Source organism: Poeciliopsis prolifica, unplaced genomic scaffold (assembly GCF_027474105.1).
Source record: "Poeciliopsis prolifica strain line A6 unplaced genomic scaffold, Auburn_PproV2 SCAFFOLD018, whole genome shotgun sequence".
In the NCBI taxonomy this organism is placed as follows: domain Eukaryota; kingdom Metazoa; phylum Chordata; class Actinopteri; order Cyprinodontiformes; family Poeciliidae; genus Poeciliopsis; species Poeciliopsis prolifica.
The window spans coordinates 1,387,262-1,407,998 of NW_026562393.1; the positions used below are offsets into that span (position 1 = coordinate 1,387,262).

General features: G+C 38.6%; 3 protein-coding genes across 11 annotated transcripts; all 3 read right to left on the reverse strand.

Moving 5' to 3' along the window:
• Nucleotides 1–298: 298 nt before the first annotated feature.
• Nucleotides 299–11,804, reverse strand: LOC129367881 (gastrula zinc finger protein XlCGF57.1-like). Of its 8 annotated transcripts, none has more exons than XM_055042537.1 (5): nt 11,531–11,804; nt 10,052–10,270; nt 7,366–7,446; nt 3,927–4,101; nt 299–3,148 (listed from the first exon to the last, which is right to left on the reverse strand). In XM_055042537.1, exons 4-5 carry the CDS (start codon nt 4,042–4,044, stop codon nt 1,491–1,493), a joined length of 1,776 nt encoding a protein of 591 aa, XP_054898512.1. In that variant the 5' UTR covers nt 4,045–4,101; nt 7,366–7,446; nt 10,052–10,270; nt 11,531–11,804; the 3' UTR covers nt 299–1,490. The 8 variants fall into 8 exon arrangements, 6 of the variants coding, with proteins under 6 accessions (XP_054898512.1, XP_054898510.1, XP_054898513.1 ...); XM_055042539.1 differs by lacking the exons at nt 299–3,148; nt 3,927–4,101 and adding exons at nt 5,683–6,477; nt 8,974–9,687; XM_055042535.1 differs by lacking the exon at nt 7,366–7,446.
• A 1,291-nt stretch (nt 11,805–13,095) lies between these two features.
• On the reverse strand, nt 13,096–16,768 carry LOC129367894 (gastrula zinc finger protein XlCGF57.1-like). Of its 2 annotated transcripts, none has more exons than XM_055042563.1 (3): nt 16,560–16,768; nt 15,318–15,653; nt 13,096–14,607 (listed from the first exon to the last, which is right to left on the reverse strand). In XM_055042563.1, the coding sequence occupies exons 1-3, from the start codon at nt 16,660–16,662 to the stop codon at nt 13,478–13,480; spliced, it is 1,569 nt and encodes a 522-aa protein (XP_054898538.1). In that variant the 5' UTR covers nt 16,663–16,768; the 3' UTR covers nt 13,096–13,477. The 2 variants fall into 2 exon arrangements, 1 of the variants encoding a protein (XP_054898538.1); XR_008606743.1 differs by having other exon boundaries at nt 14,499–14,607; nt 15,245–15,653.
• Nucleotides 16,769–17,051: 283 nt separating this feature from the next.
• On the reverse strand, nt 17,052–20,333 carry LOC129367882 (zinc finger protein 260-like). The gene is made up of 3 exons (XM_055042540.1): nt 20,094–20,333; nt 19,119–19,469; nt 17,052–18,854 (listed from the first exon to the last, which is right to left on the reverse strand). The coding sequence occupies exons 1-3, from the start codon at nt 20,221–20,223 to the stop codon at nt 17,443–17,445; spliced, it is 1,893 nt and encodes a 630-aa protein (XP_054898515.1). The 5' UTR covers nt 20,224–20,333; the 3' UTR covers nt 17,052–17,442.
• Nucleotides 20,334–20,737: the final 404 nt, after the last annotated feature.

The following is a 20,737-nucleotide window of genomic DNA, read 5'->3' on the forward strand; positions in this document are numbered from 1 at the left end:
AAAGAATCCTTTTTGTTTTACTTATTAAACAAGCATTCAAATATTGTATTTGTATAATGATTACTTACTATGTTAATAATTTTAATGGAAGTAGGCTATTACAGAATTTTAATACACATATTTTTGCACCAGGAAACATACACAAATATTCTGAAATAAAAAGGTGAGCCAGCATTTGTTTGACAATAATAATAATAATAATAATAATAATAATAATAATAATAATGATGTTCAACAGTGATAGCAAAGACAGAAGTAAAAACAAAAACAAACAAAAAAAGATTTTCTTTCACAGAGATACACAATTTATAGCACTTCAGTGGTTTATTCTGCAGTACAGTAACTAGTGGCCTCAGTTAAAAACACGTCAGAGAAGAACAGAAATCAAAACATCAGAGGCTGATTTGGTGGTAAGATAACCGGACATGAAGAAGTTTTAAATATTTGATAAAACATCTGAATGTTTATCAACCAGAACTAGTCAAAATTTTCTTACAGCTGTTCACGTTTTGCATTTAGAAAAAGAACTCTTGTACACTTTTCAACTTTATATGTACATGTATTACTTCCACTACACTGGCGTGTTCCCAGTACACTTTGACATTTTACAGAGCAGATTCTGGGCTGCATAAGGTTGTATGTCAGTATTAAAATTTCACGTGATATAAAAATGTTATTTAATAATATCACAGTTTGCTTTTGCCAGCACCATTGCTACCACTGATCTCTAGGGCCTCTCTAACTGACAGAAACAGGAGGAAAGGCAGCTTTTACTTTAATAGATGTATACTTGGATGTATACTTTTACTTGAGAAGAAATGTAATGAATTAGTCTTCCTCTTATTTGAGTACAGGTTTTGGGTTCTCTGCCCAACTCTGCTCACTTCATAGAAACATGGTTCTTGAGTTTATCACAAGCAAAAGTCAATTCAGTCATGTAGTTATTCATTTGCATCAGTTCTATTTACAGCCATAAAAACTATAGAATAATGCAGGAAATCTGCTGGTTTATTTACATGCTCATAGACGCTCAGTTTTAATAATAACAATCGGCCAAGATGCTGTTCATTTGGTGCATATTATACTAGTGCCATAGTACCAGCATGACAGTACATAGACCTATGTATCACCTTTAGTTAAATTCCATAACATTTTTTATACAGACAGTAAAAACCACTGACTTATAGCATGAAACTGCTTGCTTGTTCATACTGGCCCACTTGTACAGGTCCACATTATGCCCGCCCTCTGCTTGTCAGCATGTTTGTTCACAATACAAAACTTAGTCTGCAAAGACTTTGCCAACTTTTCTTGAACTACCAAGATTTCATTTTAATACCATATTGTCCACTCCATGACAAAGGCAGACATTCTGAATAGACCAAATTTATCTGCTCTAGGTTTATCTAATTATTATTTTTGATCATATTAAAGCATTTGCCCTCTAAATATTTTATTTTGATATTTTTACTAGATTCTACATTTCTTCACTACATGCCACCCTCATGAACACCCATGTGTCTCTTCAGATTCCCTTGTTGTGAAAATGCTTTATTACAAACATTACAAACAAACGGTTTTTCACATGTGTGAACACGCATGTGTCTCTTTAGACGGTCTTGTTGTGAAAATGCTTTACTACAAACATCACAAACAAACGGTTTCTCTCCTGAATGAACTCTCATGTGGTTGTCAAGATGACACTTCTGAATAAATCTGCTTTTGCAGATATCACATCCATACGGTCTCTCCTCTGTGTGAACTTTTACATGTCGCTCCAACTGGATTTCCTTCAAAAAATGTTTACCGCACTCACTACAGCTAAATGGTGCAGTGTGAACGTCCATGTGTTTTTTCAGATGATGATGTTGTGAAAACCCTTTATTGCAAACACTGCAAATAAATGGTCTCTCTCCCGTATGAACACACATGTGCCTCTTTAAAGTATCCTGTTGTGAAAATCCTTTACTACAAATACTACAAATGAATAGCTTCTCTGCAGTGTGAACATGCATGTGTCTCTTTAGGTTCTCTTGTAGTGAAAATCCTTTTCCACAAACACTACAAATAAATGGTTTCTCTCCTGTGTGAACACGCATGTGTCTCTTCAGCACTCCGTGTTGATAAAATCCTTTACTACAAATACTGCAGATAAATGGTTTCTCCCCAGTGTGGACATGCATGTGACTCTTTAAATTTTGCTGCAGTGAAAATCCTTTACTACAAAAACTACAAACAAACATTTTCTCTCCTGTGTGAACACGAATGTGTCTCTTTAAATTCTCTTGTAATGCAAATCCTTTATTGCAAAAGCTACAGATGAACGGTTTCTCTCCAGTGTGAACACGCATGTGACTTTTGAGATGAATCTGCTGTGAAAAGCCTTTACTACAAACACTACAAACAAATGGTTTCTCTGCTGTGTGAATTCTTGTGTGGTTTTTAAGTGTTTCCTTCCTTTTAAATTTTGTACCACAGACATCACAAGAAAAAGGTTTTTCTTCTGAATGAACCTTCAGATGCTGCTGAAACAATTTCTTTGCATTAAACTTTCTACCACAATCCTCACACGCAAATGCTTTATCTGCAGTGCGAAATCTGTTGTGCGTCTGGGGAGAACGCTTTTCTTTGGATGCTTGGGTAGAAATATCACATTTATGTTCTCCCTTTCCACTGTGAATCATCATGTGTAATTTAACATGAGTTTTATGTCTGAGTCTTTTGCCACAAATATTGCAACCAAACGGCTTCTCTCCCGCATTAACTTCGATCTGAGCTGTACGTTTGGAACGTGGTTTTAAAATTTTACTTTTTTTGTGAACTGGCATCTTACTTTCCTGAGAAGAACATACTGGATCAGGTTTTCTGCCTGGTTCTGGTCCTCCACATTTCCCTCCATCGGGGTCTGCTTTAATCTTTACAGCTGAACTGCTGGTTTGAACTTCTGTCGCTCTGTTGTCTTCAGTTTTGATTTGTTGAAGCTCTGAAAACTGAGGTTTCTCTTCATCTTCCATCTTCACAATGACCTGCTCGTCCTCCTGTTTGGTCCACAGTTCCTCCATTTTTTCATGGTTGTGTGATGTTTCTTGATCCAAACTTGAACTCCATTCATGGGGAACCTCTTCTTTAATCACCAATATCTGTCGGACTGAGAGCAGTATTTGTTTAATCAATGATTTTTGCAATTTCAAGAACAGATTGCTTTTGAAAACGTTATCGTTCTCTTAAATTTAAAGAAACAACTACTCAACGTTTGGAAATTGCATTTTTTAAGAAAATTATAATTTAGCATGCAATAAACTCTTTTATTTTATTTCAAATTTAAAATAATCTTCCAACCAGGAGTTTTTTTCTCCAAGAGTGTTCAGCTCGAGGCCAGCATCCTAAAATGCTTGAACGTGCTTCGACATATCTGAATAAAATGGCTGCACTGCCTCCTCACCAGGCTATCAAGTTCTACAAAAACCCAGTTAATGGCCTTTCTCATTCTGCGTGGCTACTGAATAGAAAAATGAAGGAACTAGCTGAATCAAACTCAACTATGATTAACTTATGGGTTTCCAGGCACTATAATTTTATGTTTTTGCTTTTAAGTTTTTATAAAAAAGAGCAGCTTATTTCACTGATGTTGCACAGCAGATGGATCTTAAACCTTAAAGAGAAGAGAAGGGTTCCACTGGAAACATCCACGTCAATACACATCGCTGTAATTGTATGCGAGAATTTCCTGGATTATAAAAGCTAGACTTTCAGGAATCACAACACCTGCAATCCCGCAGTGAATTTTAGGCCATTGAATATTCAGATATATTTGAATATTCAAATATATTTCTCGCTCTCTGATTCGTTTCAGGCCCAGCAGCTCTTTTGTAACTTTCAGACATCGCTCATTTGCTCTAACCCTGCAACAAATGTGTGTCGCTTACTGAGATCTTTGCTGTCTTGTGTTTCCTCCTCCAGTTCCAATGTGGATTCTGCAGGTATGTGGGGATCCAAGCTGAACCCTCCAGGCTCATCTGCTTCAACTTTCATCATCTCAGACATCCTCGCTCCTCCTGTGATTCTCCTTTTCAGAATCCTCGTTTGCAACCTTCATATGTTCTAGTAGATCAATAGAATAAATTAGAACTTATGTAAACATGGATTCCAGGAATGTTTTGATGTTAGTAATGAATAAGCTAATATTTTATTCACAAAGATACATCATGTTGAAACTGAGAAATTCACCTTCATTGACTAAATAAGCTAATTTCAAATCTGATATGGTTATATAACGGTTTTAGAGCAACATATGATCCCCTTCCACACCATGCCGATTTCAGAGAACATCTTGTGTATCCCAGGACAATGCAAAATGCACTATTGCCATTGCAACAGTAAGGCTTTTTGTCAACAAAGGTGCCGATCTGGCCCGCCTGCAGTCCAGCTCTGCTGCCCGAGAACATTTGCCACATCATTAAGCCATAAATATGTAAATGATGACCATAAACCCTTGAGGAGCTGGAAACCTGTATCAGGACCAAATTCCTGATGGAGATGGAATTTGCAGAAATAGTATTTATTTTTCAACATTATTAAAAAAAAATAATTAAACAATAAAAACATATTTTACTTTTGTCAAAACTTTAACTTCTTTTACATTGTTTTATTACCCTTCAGCGATGCCTGACAAATGCACTGAATAAAGTCAGTTAACATTCATTCTGACAACTATGAAAGGTAAACACTACTATTGCTTTATTACTATGAAATGTTTTCCACATCTTTATATTGCTGATTTTTTTAATACTATAGTTTATTGCAGTAGCTGATAAATAATTTAAAAACAAATTATGATTCTAGGTCACATATTTCAAGATGGGGGAAATAGACGGCCCCAGAATGCGAACCTTTCAGCATAACCTTGGCATTCTGAAAGAGTTACTTTGATGCTCTTTCAGGTAAAATGGTTTGTTTTCACAAAAATGTTGCCAACATACCTACTGTAACTGTCTCCAGACTGTTGGCCGTCAGCTGGACAGGACTTACAGAAGTGTCCGCAGACGGTGTGCTCTTCCACGCACAGTCTGGACTCGTCTTATGCTGCTTAACGGTGCACATTTAAAAGCTTTAACCTGGGAAACATTGACCAACCAACTGCCGTTAGCTCATTTAGCTCCACAAAGGCTAACTGTATTCTCCGCTACGAGCTCCGACAACAAATAGTCACAGTGCTTCGAAACAAAGAAGCAAAGACGAAATACACCCGAAAATATGAAGTTTGAAAGATTATTAGTGATAAAAGCAACACATATTTCTCACAAAAAGCCGTTTTTCGTCAGGCCAGTTAAGCTAACATTGATACATGCCTGGTTGCTTCCGATTTGCTCAGACAAAGAAGCGTCCGAGTCGTGCGTTAATGCCGCCGCCATAATGTGAGTGGCAATAACGTCCACATAAACATGAGGATGTGCAGATAAAGAGCGTTGATGTGCATTTTAAGCGTGCCGTTTCATATAGTTCTATTCAACTTAGATGCACAGTTATTCGTCGTACTTCTCTAAATGATTACAGTTACAAGTAGTTTTACAAAAATATAGGACGTCAAAATCAGCTGAATGCCATATGCTGAACTTTCCAAAATAAAGTAATTTTCTCTAACTTTTTTTAACAAAAGCACAAATATTGAGATCACTTCACTTCATGTCAAAGTGGAATATTTGGAATCATATCCCATTGAGCATCTTTATACATATAAACATTTATATACAATACATATAAATATACATGTTTACTGTGTGCTGTGCAGTTTTTTGTACTACATTGTTCAGATGGTCTATTCTTACTGCAGCATAAACATCAGCAACTCCACAGATATTTCTCACTCACTGTCACACCATTCAGATGAGGGGAAAACCCCATAAATCTGACCTTGAACGTCTGATTGAGGATGTCAAGATTTTGCCTTGGTTCAAGTCAGTTATAGGTTTCAGATATTTTGATTTTACTAAAATTTGTATCTTTTAAATAAAATATTGACATTATAGTTCTAAAATATCATGAACCATTGACTACACAGAGATGTAGATCTGTAGCAGGTTTTGAAATGTATCGTTTTATACTGTATATATTTACTTTTCTTAAACTAGAATGGTCAACACACGCTGCTGATCCAGTTTGACTGACCTTCATGTAATTTTCAGATTGGATGGGGTAGTTTTTGTCTGTAAATGTGAAAGGTCAACGACATAACCCAAAGGTCGATTAAAAAAAACTGCAGTAAAAAGTGACGCAAATACATAGAAATTCTACAGTTTGTTTTCTTTGTGAATATGTGGGTTCAGACACTTCACCAAATTCTTTAAGTATACACAAGAATGATCACAGCAGATTGTTCTTTTAAAGGTTTAATATGCTTACACAGAGAACAGATTTCTGCAGCACTGCTTGGTCAGATAGCAGTTTGGTCATGTGTTCATTTCAGTCTGGTGTCATAGGCTGAAACGAGGGAGGAAAACCAGATCCACAAAAAAAAAATAAATAAATAAAAATACAGAGCTTATTGGATAAAATGATTGTTAAAATTAAACAAAAGTTGTGCAGAAACAAAACCTAAGGCACATCAGTGGCATTCGAGTTTAGTGAAATGTTCATCTAAAAGGACTTTCTAACTACAGAACCCACAAGCACCCCGTCTTCTATGAACTAAAAAGACTTTTTAAAAGTCAACAGGTTAAAGACTTTAAAAAAATCTTAGTTGAGGTCAATTGGGGTTTATACTTACCTGCTACAGAACAGATATAAGCTCAGTCTTCAAACAAAACATCGTAAACTAAACATGCTTACAAAGATTTCGCAAAATAATGACAATGTTTCCCTGTCAGGGAAAACTTAGTGTACCTTTATATCATCATGTTACAGAGCAAATATAGGCTAAATCTTCTGACTAAAAATAAATGTCAAACTAAATTTGACTATAAAGATAGCAGTAAACAATGATAGTAATTAGAGTAGTACCAACAAAGTTCAGTCTTGATGAAATAAAAGTTAGTTCAGCTTTATACTTTGTTACACAAAAGACTGCTAAATCCACCAACAAGAAAAAATAAAGTTAAATAAATACTGTATAAAACATAATACCAATAAATTACCAGCCAAATTCAGCATTTAAGAAAGAAGTTAGTTTGGGTTTAAACTTTCATCTTTTGAGGACAGACAACAGATTATTCTTCAAAGATCTCAAAATAAAATTAAGCCAAGTCTATTTACATAAGAGTTTAGAGATATCGATAGAAATATCAACAACACAATTCAGTCTTTACTGAGAAACTAAAGTGTTGTTGCACTAAAAAAAAAAAGCAGACTGTCAGACGAAAAAGAACTTACCCTGTAGATAAGGTGTGCCCAAGTCGAGTCCTCCAGATCTACTATCCTGCAACCTTAAGATGCATCCCTCGTCCAACACACCTGAATAACATGAATGATTTGTTACCATTCCTCAGCAGAGACAAAAGATGCAACGATCCATTTGAATTAAGTGTAGTGGAGAGGGGAGACAACCGAGTTGCAGGATAGTGGATCTCGAGGAATGGACTTAGGCACCCCTACTGTAGACCATCAAAGAGCAGATTTTTGTCTGGCCACCATTCATCCTCACACAGAAAAAAATGTGTTCCTCTAAATGTTTGAATCCACCATTAAAGTCTTAATGAAAGAGATACAACAAATGATCACCATGTCTATCTGAAACCATGAAACTGTGGTTTGACAGTCTCATGGTCAAACCATATATATATGTCTCTTCATATCCTCTTATCTCATGTTGAGTGTTTTGAGGTGTTTATGTTCCTGTCATTGTGTCTTTTTATATGTTCATGTATTGTGGCGTGTCGTTTTGTGTCTCTTCATGCATTCCTGTGTCGTTTTGTGTCTCTTCATGCATTCCTGTGTCGTTTTGTGTCTCTTCATGCATTCCTGTGTCGTTTTGTGTCTCTTCATGCATTCTCATGCAATGTTGTCTGTCTTCATGCGTTCCTGTGTAACTTTGTGTCTCTTCACGTGTTCTTATTATACTGTGGCGTGTCATTTTGTGCCTTTTCACATGTTCTTGTCGTGAAAACTTCACACTACAAACATCACAACTAAATGGTTTCTCTCCTGTGTGGGTGATCATGTGTCTCGTTAGGCGTGACTTCTCAACAAATTTTTTCCCGCATTCATCACAGACAAAATTCTCATTTCCAGATGGAACCTTCTGTGCTCTTGAGTGAACTGGCATATGGTTGTCAAGATCACATTTTCGGACAAATTTCTCCTCACAGACTTCACAGGTAAGTAGATTCTCGCCAGTGTGGTGTCTAACATGCAGAAGCAGACTTCCTTTTCGAGTAAATTTTGCATTACAATAAGCGCAGGCAAATGGTTTTACTCCTAAATGGGTTAACATGTGTGCTTGAAGATCAGCATTAAATCTGAAGTGTCTGTCACAATCAGTGCATGCAAATGGTTTTTCTCCATTATGAATCATCATGTGTCGCTTCAGAGCCCCCTTTAAGCTAAACTTTTTATAGCACACCTCACATTGAAAAGGTTTCTCTCCTGTGTGGCATCTCATGTGCCTTTTCAGATCCTTCAGCTCTGTAAATGCTTTACCACAATTACCACAAGCATATGGTCTCTCTCCAGTATGCAATCTCAAGTGAGATTTGAGATGACACTGATAAGGAAATGTTTTACCACAAAAATCACAAGCAAATGGTTTCTCCCCTGTGTGGACTGTCATGTGACAATTAAGTTGATATTGTTGGTAAAAAGTTTTACCACAGTCTGCACAAGCAAATGGTTTCTCTCCAGTGTGGAGTCTCCTATGAGACTTGAGATGACACTGATATGGAAATGTTTTACCACAGTCTTCACAAGCATACGATTTCTTTTCAGCTTTGGCTCCCAGTGGAGTGTCAGCATTTTTCTTTTTTCTAGATCGCTTCTTCTCACCTGAAGAGATGGTAGGCTTGTCAACTGATTGATGCGTCACAGAGATGTTGTCCTCCCCACTGTTTTCAGTATCAGAAGAATGTGATGCATTTTCATTATTCTTTGACTGCAGATAAGTAGCGGAGCGACGGGGCCTGCTTGGTTTTGGACTTTCACAGTCTCCATCAGGTTCTTGTTTTATCTGTACAGCTGAGATCTTGTTTGGAGTGTCTGTCTCTCTGCTCTCAGATTTGACGTAGTGAAGTTCTGATAACGAACCAATTTTCTCATCATCTACAATCTTCACAATAAGTTGATCTCTCTCCTCACCGACCCACAGGTCATCATCTTCCTCCTTTATGTGGGAGGGCTCTGGGTCTTTCTGGTTCAAACAGGAGCTCATGTTGTGGGGAACCTCTTGTTTCATCCCCAACACTTGCTGGACTGGGACAACTGAACTGGGTCTTGGGCCTGGTTCTGGTCTTCCACAGCCCTCTTCATCAGGTTCTGCTTCCATCTGTTTGACCAAGTTGGGCGTCAGAGGTTCTCGTCTCCTGTCTTCAGTTTTCATGCAGCTACAATCTGAAAACTTTGGTTTTTCTTCTTTTTCACTTTTCACAGCAGGCTTCTCTTCTTCCTTCATGTGGGGCGGTTTTGAGTCAAACGGGTCCAAACTAGATCTCCAGTTACTGCGAACCTCTTCTTTTACCACCCACAACTGCTGCCCAGGAAACACTGAAACACACATGGACATCTATAATTTCTTTAAAAATAAAAATCCATAATGAAATAATTCACACATCCCTGATTAGTTTGCTTATTTCCTGTGGCAGTGGTTGGTCTCAGTAGAACAATTTACCTGCCTATGAAATACAAATTTTGAATTTTTTTACTAAGGAGCCAATTTTAACAAAACTAATTAATCTTGCATTAGTGCACAAGTTAGTAATTTAACTTGACCAATTAGGTTTCCAACAATAGTGAATGACACCCAGATCTTAATCACAGTATGCGGAAGAAAGCTGTTAGTGGTGCAGTGGTGGTTTAAACAAGTTTAATTAATATCCATCCAGTTTAATTAGGAAGAAAAATGATTTACCTTCAGTCTCTTTCTTAGCAAGGTGGAGAAAGCTGGATTGGGTTTCTGAGTCCCGGCATTCCATCTCTGATCGATGTGTTTTTCCAGCTTGGTGTTCTGAATTAGCCCACATCTCTAAATATACCTCAAGTAAAGGTCGGCGCCGTTAAGATGTTTTCCTGGTGAGATGTGAATCCGCCTTCAGTCTCCCAACGTTCAGGCATCAGTGTTACACACAGTCTGAGGGGAGACACATCAAGAAAGAGTTTCTATTCAGAATCAACCACAGACAATAATCATTGGTACAGACATAAACAAATGTAAGGCCTTATGACGTGGATTTTTTAAGGTAAAATTTCCACTTTTGTCTTTTTCAAAACAAAACGTATTCTAAATAAGCAAAAAAAAAAGTATATTTTCTCAGATTAACAGAAAAAAATTCCAAAACATGTTGGGACTAAATTTACAGAATAGCAACTGTTGCAAGTTACAAGTTAGTTCTGTTGTTAAAACAAATTTTTATCGCTTACGGGTTTTAGAAAAAGTTAAATCTTATTTTTGTTGTAAGGATTTTGAAGGACTTATCCATGTCTTCATTACATCTCGACTGAATTATTGCAATTCATTATTTAGAGGCATGGATAAATCGCAGATGCAGCGACTTCAAGTGATCCAGAACACAGTAGCACGGGTTCTTACATGAACCAGGACGTGTGACCAAATAAGGCCTATTCTGGCCTCTTTACACTGGCTGCCCATCTTATATCAAATAGATTTTAAGATTCTTTTCATAACTTATAAAGTTTAAAATGGGTTAGCTTCCCCTTATCTTCAGGATCTTTTAAAATTTCAGTCTGTGTCCAGAACCCTACAATCAAATAATCAGCTATTACTGACAGTATCTCGGACCTGTGCTTTAAAAAAAAAAATAATAATAAAAAAGGACCCCATTTACTTGATATGTGATTTTTGGAAAGTAGGAGTTAATTTTCTAACCACTGGTGAAAATATGTTCATCTAGAACGTAAATTTAAAATGTAAAACTTCCAGGGCATTTCTACAGTCTGTTTGATTATAAGAAAATGTGGCTGTTTTATTAAGCAACTGCTGGACTACCAGTTCACCACCAGATGTCGCTGTTTTTCCTCACACTGAAATCTCGAAGCTTTTAATTATTTTGGGTTTTGAAAATTCTTTAATGCCTCTGAGTGCTTTTCACACCAGCAGTCACGACAAAAAGAAACAAAGACCAGCTCAGCTAAAGGCTCCAATCAACATGTTTGAGTGATGAAACTATTTAGGTGGCAGCCAAACTGATTTATGTTCAGTGTAAACAGCTTGTTTTCCGTTTACCTGAAAAGTTAATTAACCCGTATTTTCTTTCCAACATGGCGGTCGCGCTGACGTGTCGTAATAACAGCTAATTAAGCGCCCACCCGAAGAAAAGCCAAACCTAAATAAAATCAGTCATATCCTCATTAAGCCAGAGCTTGTTCTTACCAGCTGTTGGGTTTCCATCATCATCATCATCATCATCATCCTGCGGTTAGTGGCAACGAGTTGTTTTTCCTACAGTTTTCCCTCTAACGGCAGATTTTCAGTACCCATTACAATCCCCTTCTTCATGGTCTCTGCGCTCTTTAAAATGAGCCATGCACTTCAGGTCATATTCTAGTCGGATACATGTCTACCAGACTGGATCTATGGTGTCGTTACAGGCCGTCCGAGCCCCAGCCTCCGTCTGGAAATAATTTATTGATGGCTCTCTGCTGGATTTTGATCAGGCATCTGCACAAACACTCTCTAACTATGCCTGGGAAGTGTCTCCCTCTGCTGGAGTCAGCCCGCTCCTACAAGCAGTCAGTCGCTCAGATTTCCAGTAAAAAGAACAAAGAAAATGTTTTCAAAACCCTCAAAAAACTGAATGTCAATTAATATAGACCATTGTAATCGATCACGCTTTATTTTGGAAGGCCAAACTATCAAGTATTAAACAAAAGCCTCTTACGGTAGAGAAGTAAAGCCTATGTCACAGACATCTGTTTTCACTTATAGGCAGCTCAGTCAGAGCTCTTTTGTTCTCTTCTTGAAAGCAGAGCAGGCTACTGTTTGTCACGAACCAGTCAGTAAACAAACATTAAAAAGGAACAACTCCCCAGGAATTCAATAACAATAGAATGCACTTGAGATGTGGTCTGAAATTACAACACAGGCATTGGAATTGAAACCCACTTCTGCTATTTATCAGAACGACTATAAACTAAAACAACAGAGAGGAACCTTCTCCAGCTGTAGGACTGATATAAAATGAGCAGATGGCTCTACCACAGTTGAAACTAATGGAACTTAAGTTAAAAAGGATATCAACACATTTCTGTACCTCTTTAGTTGAACGTTTATGAACATAAAAGTGAACAGAGAGGCACTCACGCCTGAACTTTTAAAATGATTTTAAATGCAACAACATGCGAAACTCAAACCCAGTTTGTTCATTTGGGACATCTGAACACATGACTGCTCACTACTCGACCAGACCTGACTTTAATTACCGCTTTCATCGGGATGCAGACCAGGCCAACCCGCTTGGAATTAAAACCATCTGAATCTAATTTGGTGAAACTCACTGCCATGTTCCCAAACATTCCATCGCTTACATCACTTCATTTACCTCCGTGACTCGCCCTCTGACCTACAACATCAAGTTCCTACAGATATTAGCTCTGAGACATGGACAGAACCAACTCACTTCCATCTGAAATCAAAATTTACTCCAAAACAACCACAATGTCCACCATAACATAACACCAGCATTTTAAACTCTTGGCCCTTTGCACAAAATATTCTCTCTGCCTGCTCACAGAATGAGGATTTTTCATTCACATTCCTGGATGTATCTGAAGGACAAACACTGACATTGTAAAACACAGACAATCCTCAGTTTGTAACAATGAATGTACTTTTCAACAACTATAAACTGTCCTTTTGTGTGAACAGTTTGCTATGGAAACTATCGCTCCCTACTTGATGAAGGGCATGAACATTGACAGAAGTAAACACAAAACACATTAATTGTTCATTATTTTTATTGCAAGAAACTTCAATTTCGTCAGATTTCAATTTTGTCAAATTTCTTTGTGTCATATGGTCTGCTGGACCAGATGTCGGACAACAGTTGAGAGGAAACTGCTGGAGAGGTTGATCAGGAAGTTCTGCAGTTTCTTTTCTGTTAAAGTAGTTATTAATGTTAAATGCAAAATACCATGGTTTAGTTTCAAGCAGTACGATGAAATTTAAAGTGAGACCTAAAAACACAGAAAACAAGCATGTTATTTTTAAAGATGTGAAGTGAAACATGCAAACGCCCCTGGGAATAAAAACTGCACGGAAAAAGATCAGAGATGGGTTAAAATAGTGGTAGAATAATCAGAAAACAGATTTATTGAGTCATTAGTTGCAGCCCTCGTGGGCAGCCATGTGACGCTTCAGATCTCCATCTCGTGAAAACGCTTTACTGCAAACTCCACACACAAACGGTTTCTCTCCCGAATGGATCCTCATATGATTTTCAAGATGATACCTTTTATAAAACCTGCTTTTACAGACGTCACAACCAAACGGCCTCCCTTCTGTGTGGAGCCTCACATGTCGTTTTAACTGGTCCTCCTTCACAAAACGTTTGCCGCAGTCGCTACAGCTAAACGATGTCGTGTGAAAACCCATGTGGTTTTTCAAGTGATTCTGTTGGGAAAATCCTCTGCTGCAAACACAGCAGACAAACGGTTTCTCTCCCGTGTGAACTCGCATGTGACTCTTTAGAAGATCCTGTCGTGAAAATCCTCTGCTACAAAAACCACAAATGAACGGTTTCTCTCCCGTGTGGACTCGCATGTGACTCTTCAGATGAATTTGCTGTGAAAATCCTTTACTACAAAAACTACAACTAAACGGTTTCTCTCCGGTGTGGACACGCAAGTGACTCTTTAGATGATCTTGTCTTGTAAACACTTTGCTACAAACACTGCAGATAAACTGTCTCTCCGTGGGGTGGATCCTCATGTGGTTTTTAAGAGTTTCGCGTCTTTGAAACCTCGTCCCACAAACATCACAGGCAAATATTCTCTCTTCATTCAGAAGTTGCGTATGTCTCTGAAGGTAACCCTTTTCTTTAAATCCTTTACCACAAAGATCAGAGCCATGCTCTCTGTTTCCAGTGTGAGTTATTGTGTGTAATTTAACAGCAGTCTCATTGTTTAATGTTTTTCCATAAATACTGTTAAAAACCCCATAAGGTTCTGGTCCTCCAACATCCTCTCCATCAGGTTCTGTTTCCATCTGTTCAGCTGAACTGCTGGTTAAAGTTTCAGCCTCTCTGTTGACTTCAGCTTTCATTTCCCGAAGCTCTGATAACCGAAGTTTCTCTTCATCTTCATTCTTCACAGTAAGCTGCTCTTCCTCCTGACTGATCCACAGTTCCTCCTCTTCCTTCTTTATCTTGATGAGCTCTGGGTACTTCTGGTCCAAACTGGTTCTGGACAGAACAGGAACCTCTTCTTTAATCACCAACCTCCATTTGTCCTCTGCAAGAGACAAACTGCATTACAGATCCTACAAGTGATACGGCTTCATAAATCGCTGCTGCTTAATGCCAGAGGAGCCAAAAATGTTTATTCAGGCTCTTTTACTTTTCCACCGAAGTCAAAATTACAGATTAAATAAAAACTTTCATTCAAGTTAAATGTAGAAAACAGTTTCTTCTGTCAGCTGTCTAAGCAGCACAAACAATAACACAAGAAGAGGTGAATGAAAGTGTGTTGGAGTTTCATTTAGTTGATGAAAATCCTTCACAGCCTTTCTACTGGCTGTGAAGGATTGAAGGAAGAAGAATAAGGAAGGACTGTTTGAAGGAAATATGGAAGGATATGAGGAAGGAATAAACAAATGAAACAAGGAAGGAAGAAAAGAGTGAAAAGCACAACAAAGGATGAAACAATACACAAGGAAGAAAAAAATGGTGGTCCCAACAAAGAAAGAAGAGCAGGGAGAAGGAAGCACAAGGAAGGGAAAGACTCTTCTTCCTCATCCGAAGAGTGGAAATGAATACAGAGGAAAGGACATGAGGAAAGAGGTTCACAACATTTGGAAATAACAGGATTGGAAATAAAGTTTTGTAATATCTTACTGCAATCCATTTTATGTTTTCTATTTTATTCAGACCTTGAGAATAGTCTCCAGACTTTTCCAGATTGCTTAAGTAGATCAACATCCACTTAAGGGAGAAGGGTCTCACCATCCGAACACTGTTTTCCCAGGATCTCCTTCCATCCCGCTTGAACTCCTGCTGGACTTTGTTGCATCTGTTCAGGTGAGCTGCTGCTTGGAGCCTCCGTCTCCATACCGTCTTCAGTTTTAATGTGAAGAAGATCTGATAACTGAGGTTTCTCTTGATTATCTTCAAGCTTCACAGTGACAACAGTGAAGGGGAACATGCTGTTGTCCTCAGTCTCTTCCTCCTCCTCGTTGATCAGCTCTCTGTCAGCATTGGGGCAGAGTTCTTCCTCTTCTTTCTTTATCTCTAGGCTTTCTTCAGGAATCTTTTCTTTTATCACCAACAGCTGCTCCTCGTCTGCAAGGAAAAAATGGACGCCATGGCTGAGTGAGTGGAGGTCGCCAGTTCATCGCAGGGCAATACACTCTTAGGGCAATTTAGAGAGACAACCGTCTTATCTAGTTAAAAAATGTCTGACATTTTGTCATTTTAAAGTCATTTTGATTCATGTCTTTGAGTCTAACAGACTTACCAACCTAGATTTTGCTTGTTTTTCAAAATATTAAACGACTCCGTTCTTAACGGACGTATGAATGTGCACAACAACAACAATGCACACAAGTTGTAAGCGTCTTAGTTTTTCACAATTATTATTTATAATATGCAGCTCTGATCCAAATTACAGAGAAAGAATATTCCACCTTCAATGTTCCTCATTCTGGCTAATTATTCCACAAATTTCGACACGTTTACCTCAGGAAACAGGAGCTAGTTTACTGAATTAGTTGGACAGGATAAACATAATTATGCCAGGTCATGATTGGTGGTAATTAACCCTGGTGATGCGGCCTGTGACGCCCTATGACCTATGACCTGGGAGACGGACAGAAGGAGCGCAGTGCGCAGCCTTAGTGTCTCCCGTTGGGCTTTCAATGTTTGTTTTATACAGCTGGGCTGCTTGACGTTAACAACGTATTCCTGGCTATTCTGCGCATTCACTCTGTCAACTACCATGTGCACAGATTGTAATAATGTGCTATAACTCGTCAGAAGAGCAAAGAAATGGTTCATTTCTGCTGCTTTCATAGCAGTTTTGAGATGCGCCGCAGCCACACTGAATATGGATTTACCGGAGGACGCACATTTTCCCAGTCTGACTTTAGAGAGCTTTGATTTTCCCAGTCTGACTTTAGAGAGGTTTGATTTTTCCAAACCAGTACAAATGGATAACAACCCACCTTTAGCTAAAATCTCAGTTCTTACCAGCTGTTCGCTTTGCGCCAGCATCCTGCTGTTTCATCCGCAGTTTGCCCTCCAAAGGCAGACCTTCAAAGTCGATGTGATGAACATGATCCGCTTCCTTCATGATGTCTGCGCTCTGTGACACGAACCAGACTGATAATTGTCAGACTACATCCATAAATATGAAAAGCGAAGCCTTTACGTGTTTTTCTTTGTTATTTCTGAGCAGGCATCTGCACGGACAGCAGGCAGTAACTGCCGCTCTGCTGCCCTCTGTTGGACTTCAGCATACAGTTCACAATCCAGGGATTTGCCACCTTTGCAGTTAATGCAGCTAAAAACACATTTGTTTAGAGAAAATCTCTAAACCCCTACCCGAACCTTTTGAAAAATTGGCAAATTTTTGACGAATATCTACTGTGGGAAATTTGTTATTTTTAAACCGCAAACTAATCTGATAAACTTTTAAAATAAATCAACTTTAAGGGGCAATGCTTTTGAGTCTTTATTTTTGTTAGGCTTTCTTAAAGATAAACAGTTTTTTTGTGGCTTTTTCATACAGTACAAAAGCTATCCAACAAATATGACAAAACATTCTTTTATATTACAAACATGAGCATGTTAGTATTTAGCAAAACTACAGAATTTAAAACCTTTGATAAAAAAAGACTTGCTGAAACATTTGTTTCAGATGCGGTTTGTAGCTATTTATATCATGACAACATAGACACTGTCAGGTCATTAAACAGTTTATGTAACATTGTCTTCCTGTTTTAGCAAGGGGCCTCATGTAGATAATGCCAATAACTTAATTATATTGGTAAACTTACCATCTATGAAGTTACGCTGACCATCTAGCAGCATTTACACCAATGTAGATGTAGATTGGCAGAACAAGCAGTTTCTATTGACAGTGGGCTCTCATTGTATGTCTCTTCAGACTATCATGGCGTGTAAAACTCGCACTACAAACACCGCAGCTGAAAGGTTTTTCTCCTAAGTGGGTACTCATGTGTGCTGTAAGATGCACCTTTCTGATATATTTTTTTTCGCATTCCTTACAGGCAAACTTTCTGTTTTCAGTGTCTTGTTTCCAGTCTCTCGTATGAACCGACACATGATACTTGAGTTCAGAACTTCGATAAAATCTTTTGTCGCACCTATCACAAGCAAATGGTTTCTCACCTGTGTGACGTCTAATGTGTCTCGTCAAAGCTCCCCGGTGAGCAAATCTGGCTCCACAGTAACGGCAGAAAAATGGTTTCACTCCGGTGTGGGTTACCACGTGTTTCTGAAGATCCGCTTTAAGCCTGAACCGTTTGTCACAACCACTGCAAACGAAAGGTTTTTCTCCTTTATGAATCATCATGTGGTTCTTCAGCGTTCCCCTTTGTGTAAATCTTTTGCCACATTCCTCACACTGGAAAGGCTTCTCCCCTATGTGGCACGTCATGTGACCTTTCAGATTTTGCATCTTGGTAAATGTTTTACCGCATTCATCACAAGTAAAAGGTTTTTCTCCAGTGTGGACTCTTAAGTGAAGTTTAAGAATATGAGAATGCCTAAACGCTTTTCCGCAAACATCACAATTAAATGGTTTCTCTCCTGTGTGGAGCCTCATATGACATTTAAGGTAATACTGATCCTTAAACATTTTCCCACAAACAACACAAGCAACTGATTTCTTCCCAGCTTTGGCTATTGATTGTTTCATATAGGCCAAACAAGTGGAAGCCTTTTCTCCTGAATGACATGACAGATGCTTCAGGAATGACTGCTGGTACACAAACTGTTTAGCACAGTCAGGGCAGCTGAAGGGTTTCACAGCACTTCTACATTCAGAGCTGCTGTTTACGTCTGACTTAAGTGTCCTGATTTCCCACCAGTCTTTATTTTTAGATCCAGAATCTGGTAAATTGTCATCACAACCGTCTCCGCTCACTCCTGACCCCCACTTCCTACTGACTTCAGCCTCTGAAGAGCCTGAAGGACTGGACTGTGAACAAGCATGTGGATCTGAATTCCTGTCTGGCTGTGGTCCTCCAGCCTCCTCTCCATCAGGTTCTGTTTCTGTCTGTTCAGCTGAGCTGCTGGTTGAAGCTTCTGCATCTCTGCTGTCTTCACTTTTGAAGAGATGAAGCTCTGATGACTGAGATTTCTCTTCATCTTCACTCATCAAAGCAAGATCCTCTTCATCCTGACTGATCCACAGTTCCTCTTGTGTTGTCTTCTGGAGTGGTTCTGTGTCTTGCTGGTCTAAACTGGACCTCTGTGGATCAGGAACTTCTATTTTGATTACCAACAGTTCTTGCTCATCTGCAAGAGAAACAAAAAAGTCATATTTCAATGAGACTTTTGTAATTATACAGATCCAGATAATAAAATATTTTGACCCTTTGCTGCCTGCAATTTAGACATGACCTTTGCCCCTCCTTCAGTTGTCTACAAGGCAATCTGTATATGTATTAATATTTATATCTTACTATCAGTGTGTTAGTTTTATGTTTGATGCTACAACAAATGCATTCCATCTTAATGATGAGAGAAATATATGCAAACAGAGCAGAACCTGATAATTACCATATTTCATCTGGACCTCCTGCTGTTCAGTCCAGAATCCAGTTGGTTCTGGGTTTTTGTCTCGTTCTGCTCCTCCACTGTCCTTTCCATCAGGTCCGGTTTCCATTTGTTTTGCCGGGCTGCTTGTTGGAGCTCGAGTCTCTTTGCTGCCTTCAGTTTGTACATGGCAGAGCTCTGATACCTTAAGGGTCTCATCATCTACAATCTTCACAGTGAGCTGCTCTCTGTCTTCACTGACCGACAGTTCCTCCTCTTCCTTTTTTATATGCTGGAGTTCTGGGCCCTGCTGGTCCAAACCGGGGTTCTGCAGAACAAAAGCCTCTTTTTCGATCACCAAAAGATGCTGCTTATCTGCAGGAGACACATGAACATCATGGTTAACTGAATCTCATTCAGTAGGACTCCACAGAAACCCATGAGTTTTTCCACACATGGCCTGACTGTAAATGGATAAAAAAAAGCCCCTCCTCTTATTGCCTTAATCTTCTTTTGTCATCTTTGTCGTGCCTTGCAAGTCGCAGTCTGCCCTATTTGCTTGATGAAGCAGATGTGGCTTGTCGTACCATTGAGTCAACAGGCAGAGTAGATCTGTCACAAAAACACCAAGGTAACCAGATCTACAATACTGTTACACAAAGCTACACAGACAAAACACAAATAAAAAAAAACAAGACTTACTATCTGACCAATTCTGTATGCTTTCTTTCTTACCCTGTATTATATGTATATTGTGTTTAATACACCACAGCTTTAGCCTCATAACACATATAATTACAGATTTTTTTTTTAAAAAAATGTTATCTTTGTTTCCCTGGAGAATCTTCAAAATTCTGTAGCCAAAATAATGCTTCCCCTTCCAATATGGCGGATTTGTTGACGTATCTCTATAGCGGATAATGGATTACCGATCAAAAACCAGAAAAAAAAAATCACCCTCGCTTCGTTACATTGTATCCTAGCAGAGCTTCTTCTTACCAGTTGTTCGGATTTTTCCAGCTTCTTGCTGCTGATGGACACTGAGCTCTATCACCCGCAGTTTGTCCTCTAAAGGCAGAATATCCCGATGAGCATCATCCACTTTCTCCATGGTGTCTGCTCTTTGCATAACACACTGGAGACTCGCAAACCAGAGCCACGCGGCCGTACCTCAGCTGCGCACGTTTCTGTTGGACTGAATCCACTTCAGTCTCAAACGAATGAGTCTCCGTGTCTTTTGTTTACGTCTCTCGTATTTCAATCAGGCATCTGCTCGGGCACGCTTTATGTTGCCTCCTGTTTCACTGCTGCCATCAGCTGGAGTGAATTGATCTCTGTAACATCAGAGAATAGACTGGTTTTATTGTAAGACCAGAACAAAATGAGAAGTTTTGGCAGTTGTGGTTCATTAATAATCAAACTCTTTAAGGTAGTAAAGAATGAATGTTTTTTTTAAACTTTGTCACGTTTTGTGATGTATTTTGTTGATGATTTTGTATTTTTGTGAGACAGACCAACACAGTTGTGAAGTAAAAATAAAGTAGTCACGATTTTAAGAAATCATGACATGTTTGCACATAGAACCGCTTTGTCATGTTGAAGGATCTTCTTCATCTATCCTTCTTTGCAAATAAATCAACTTC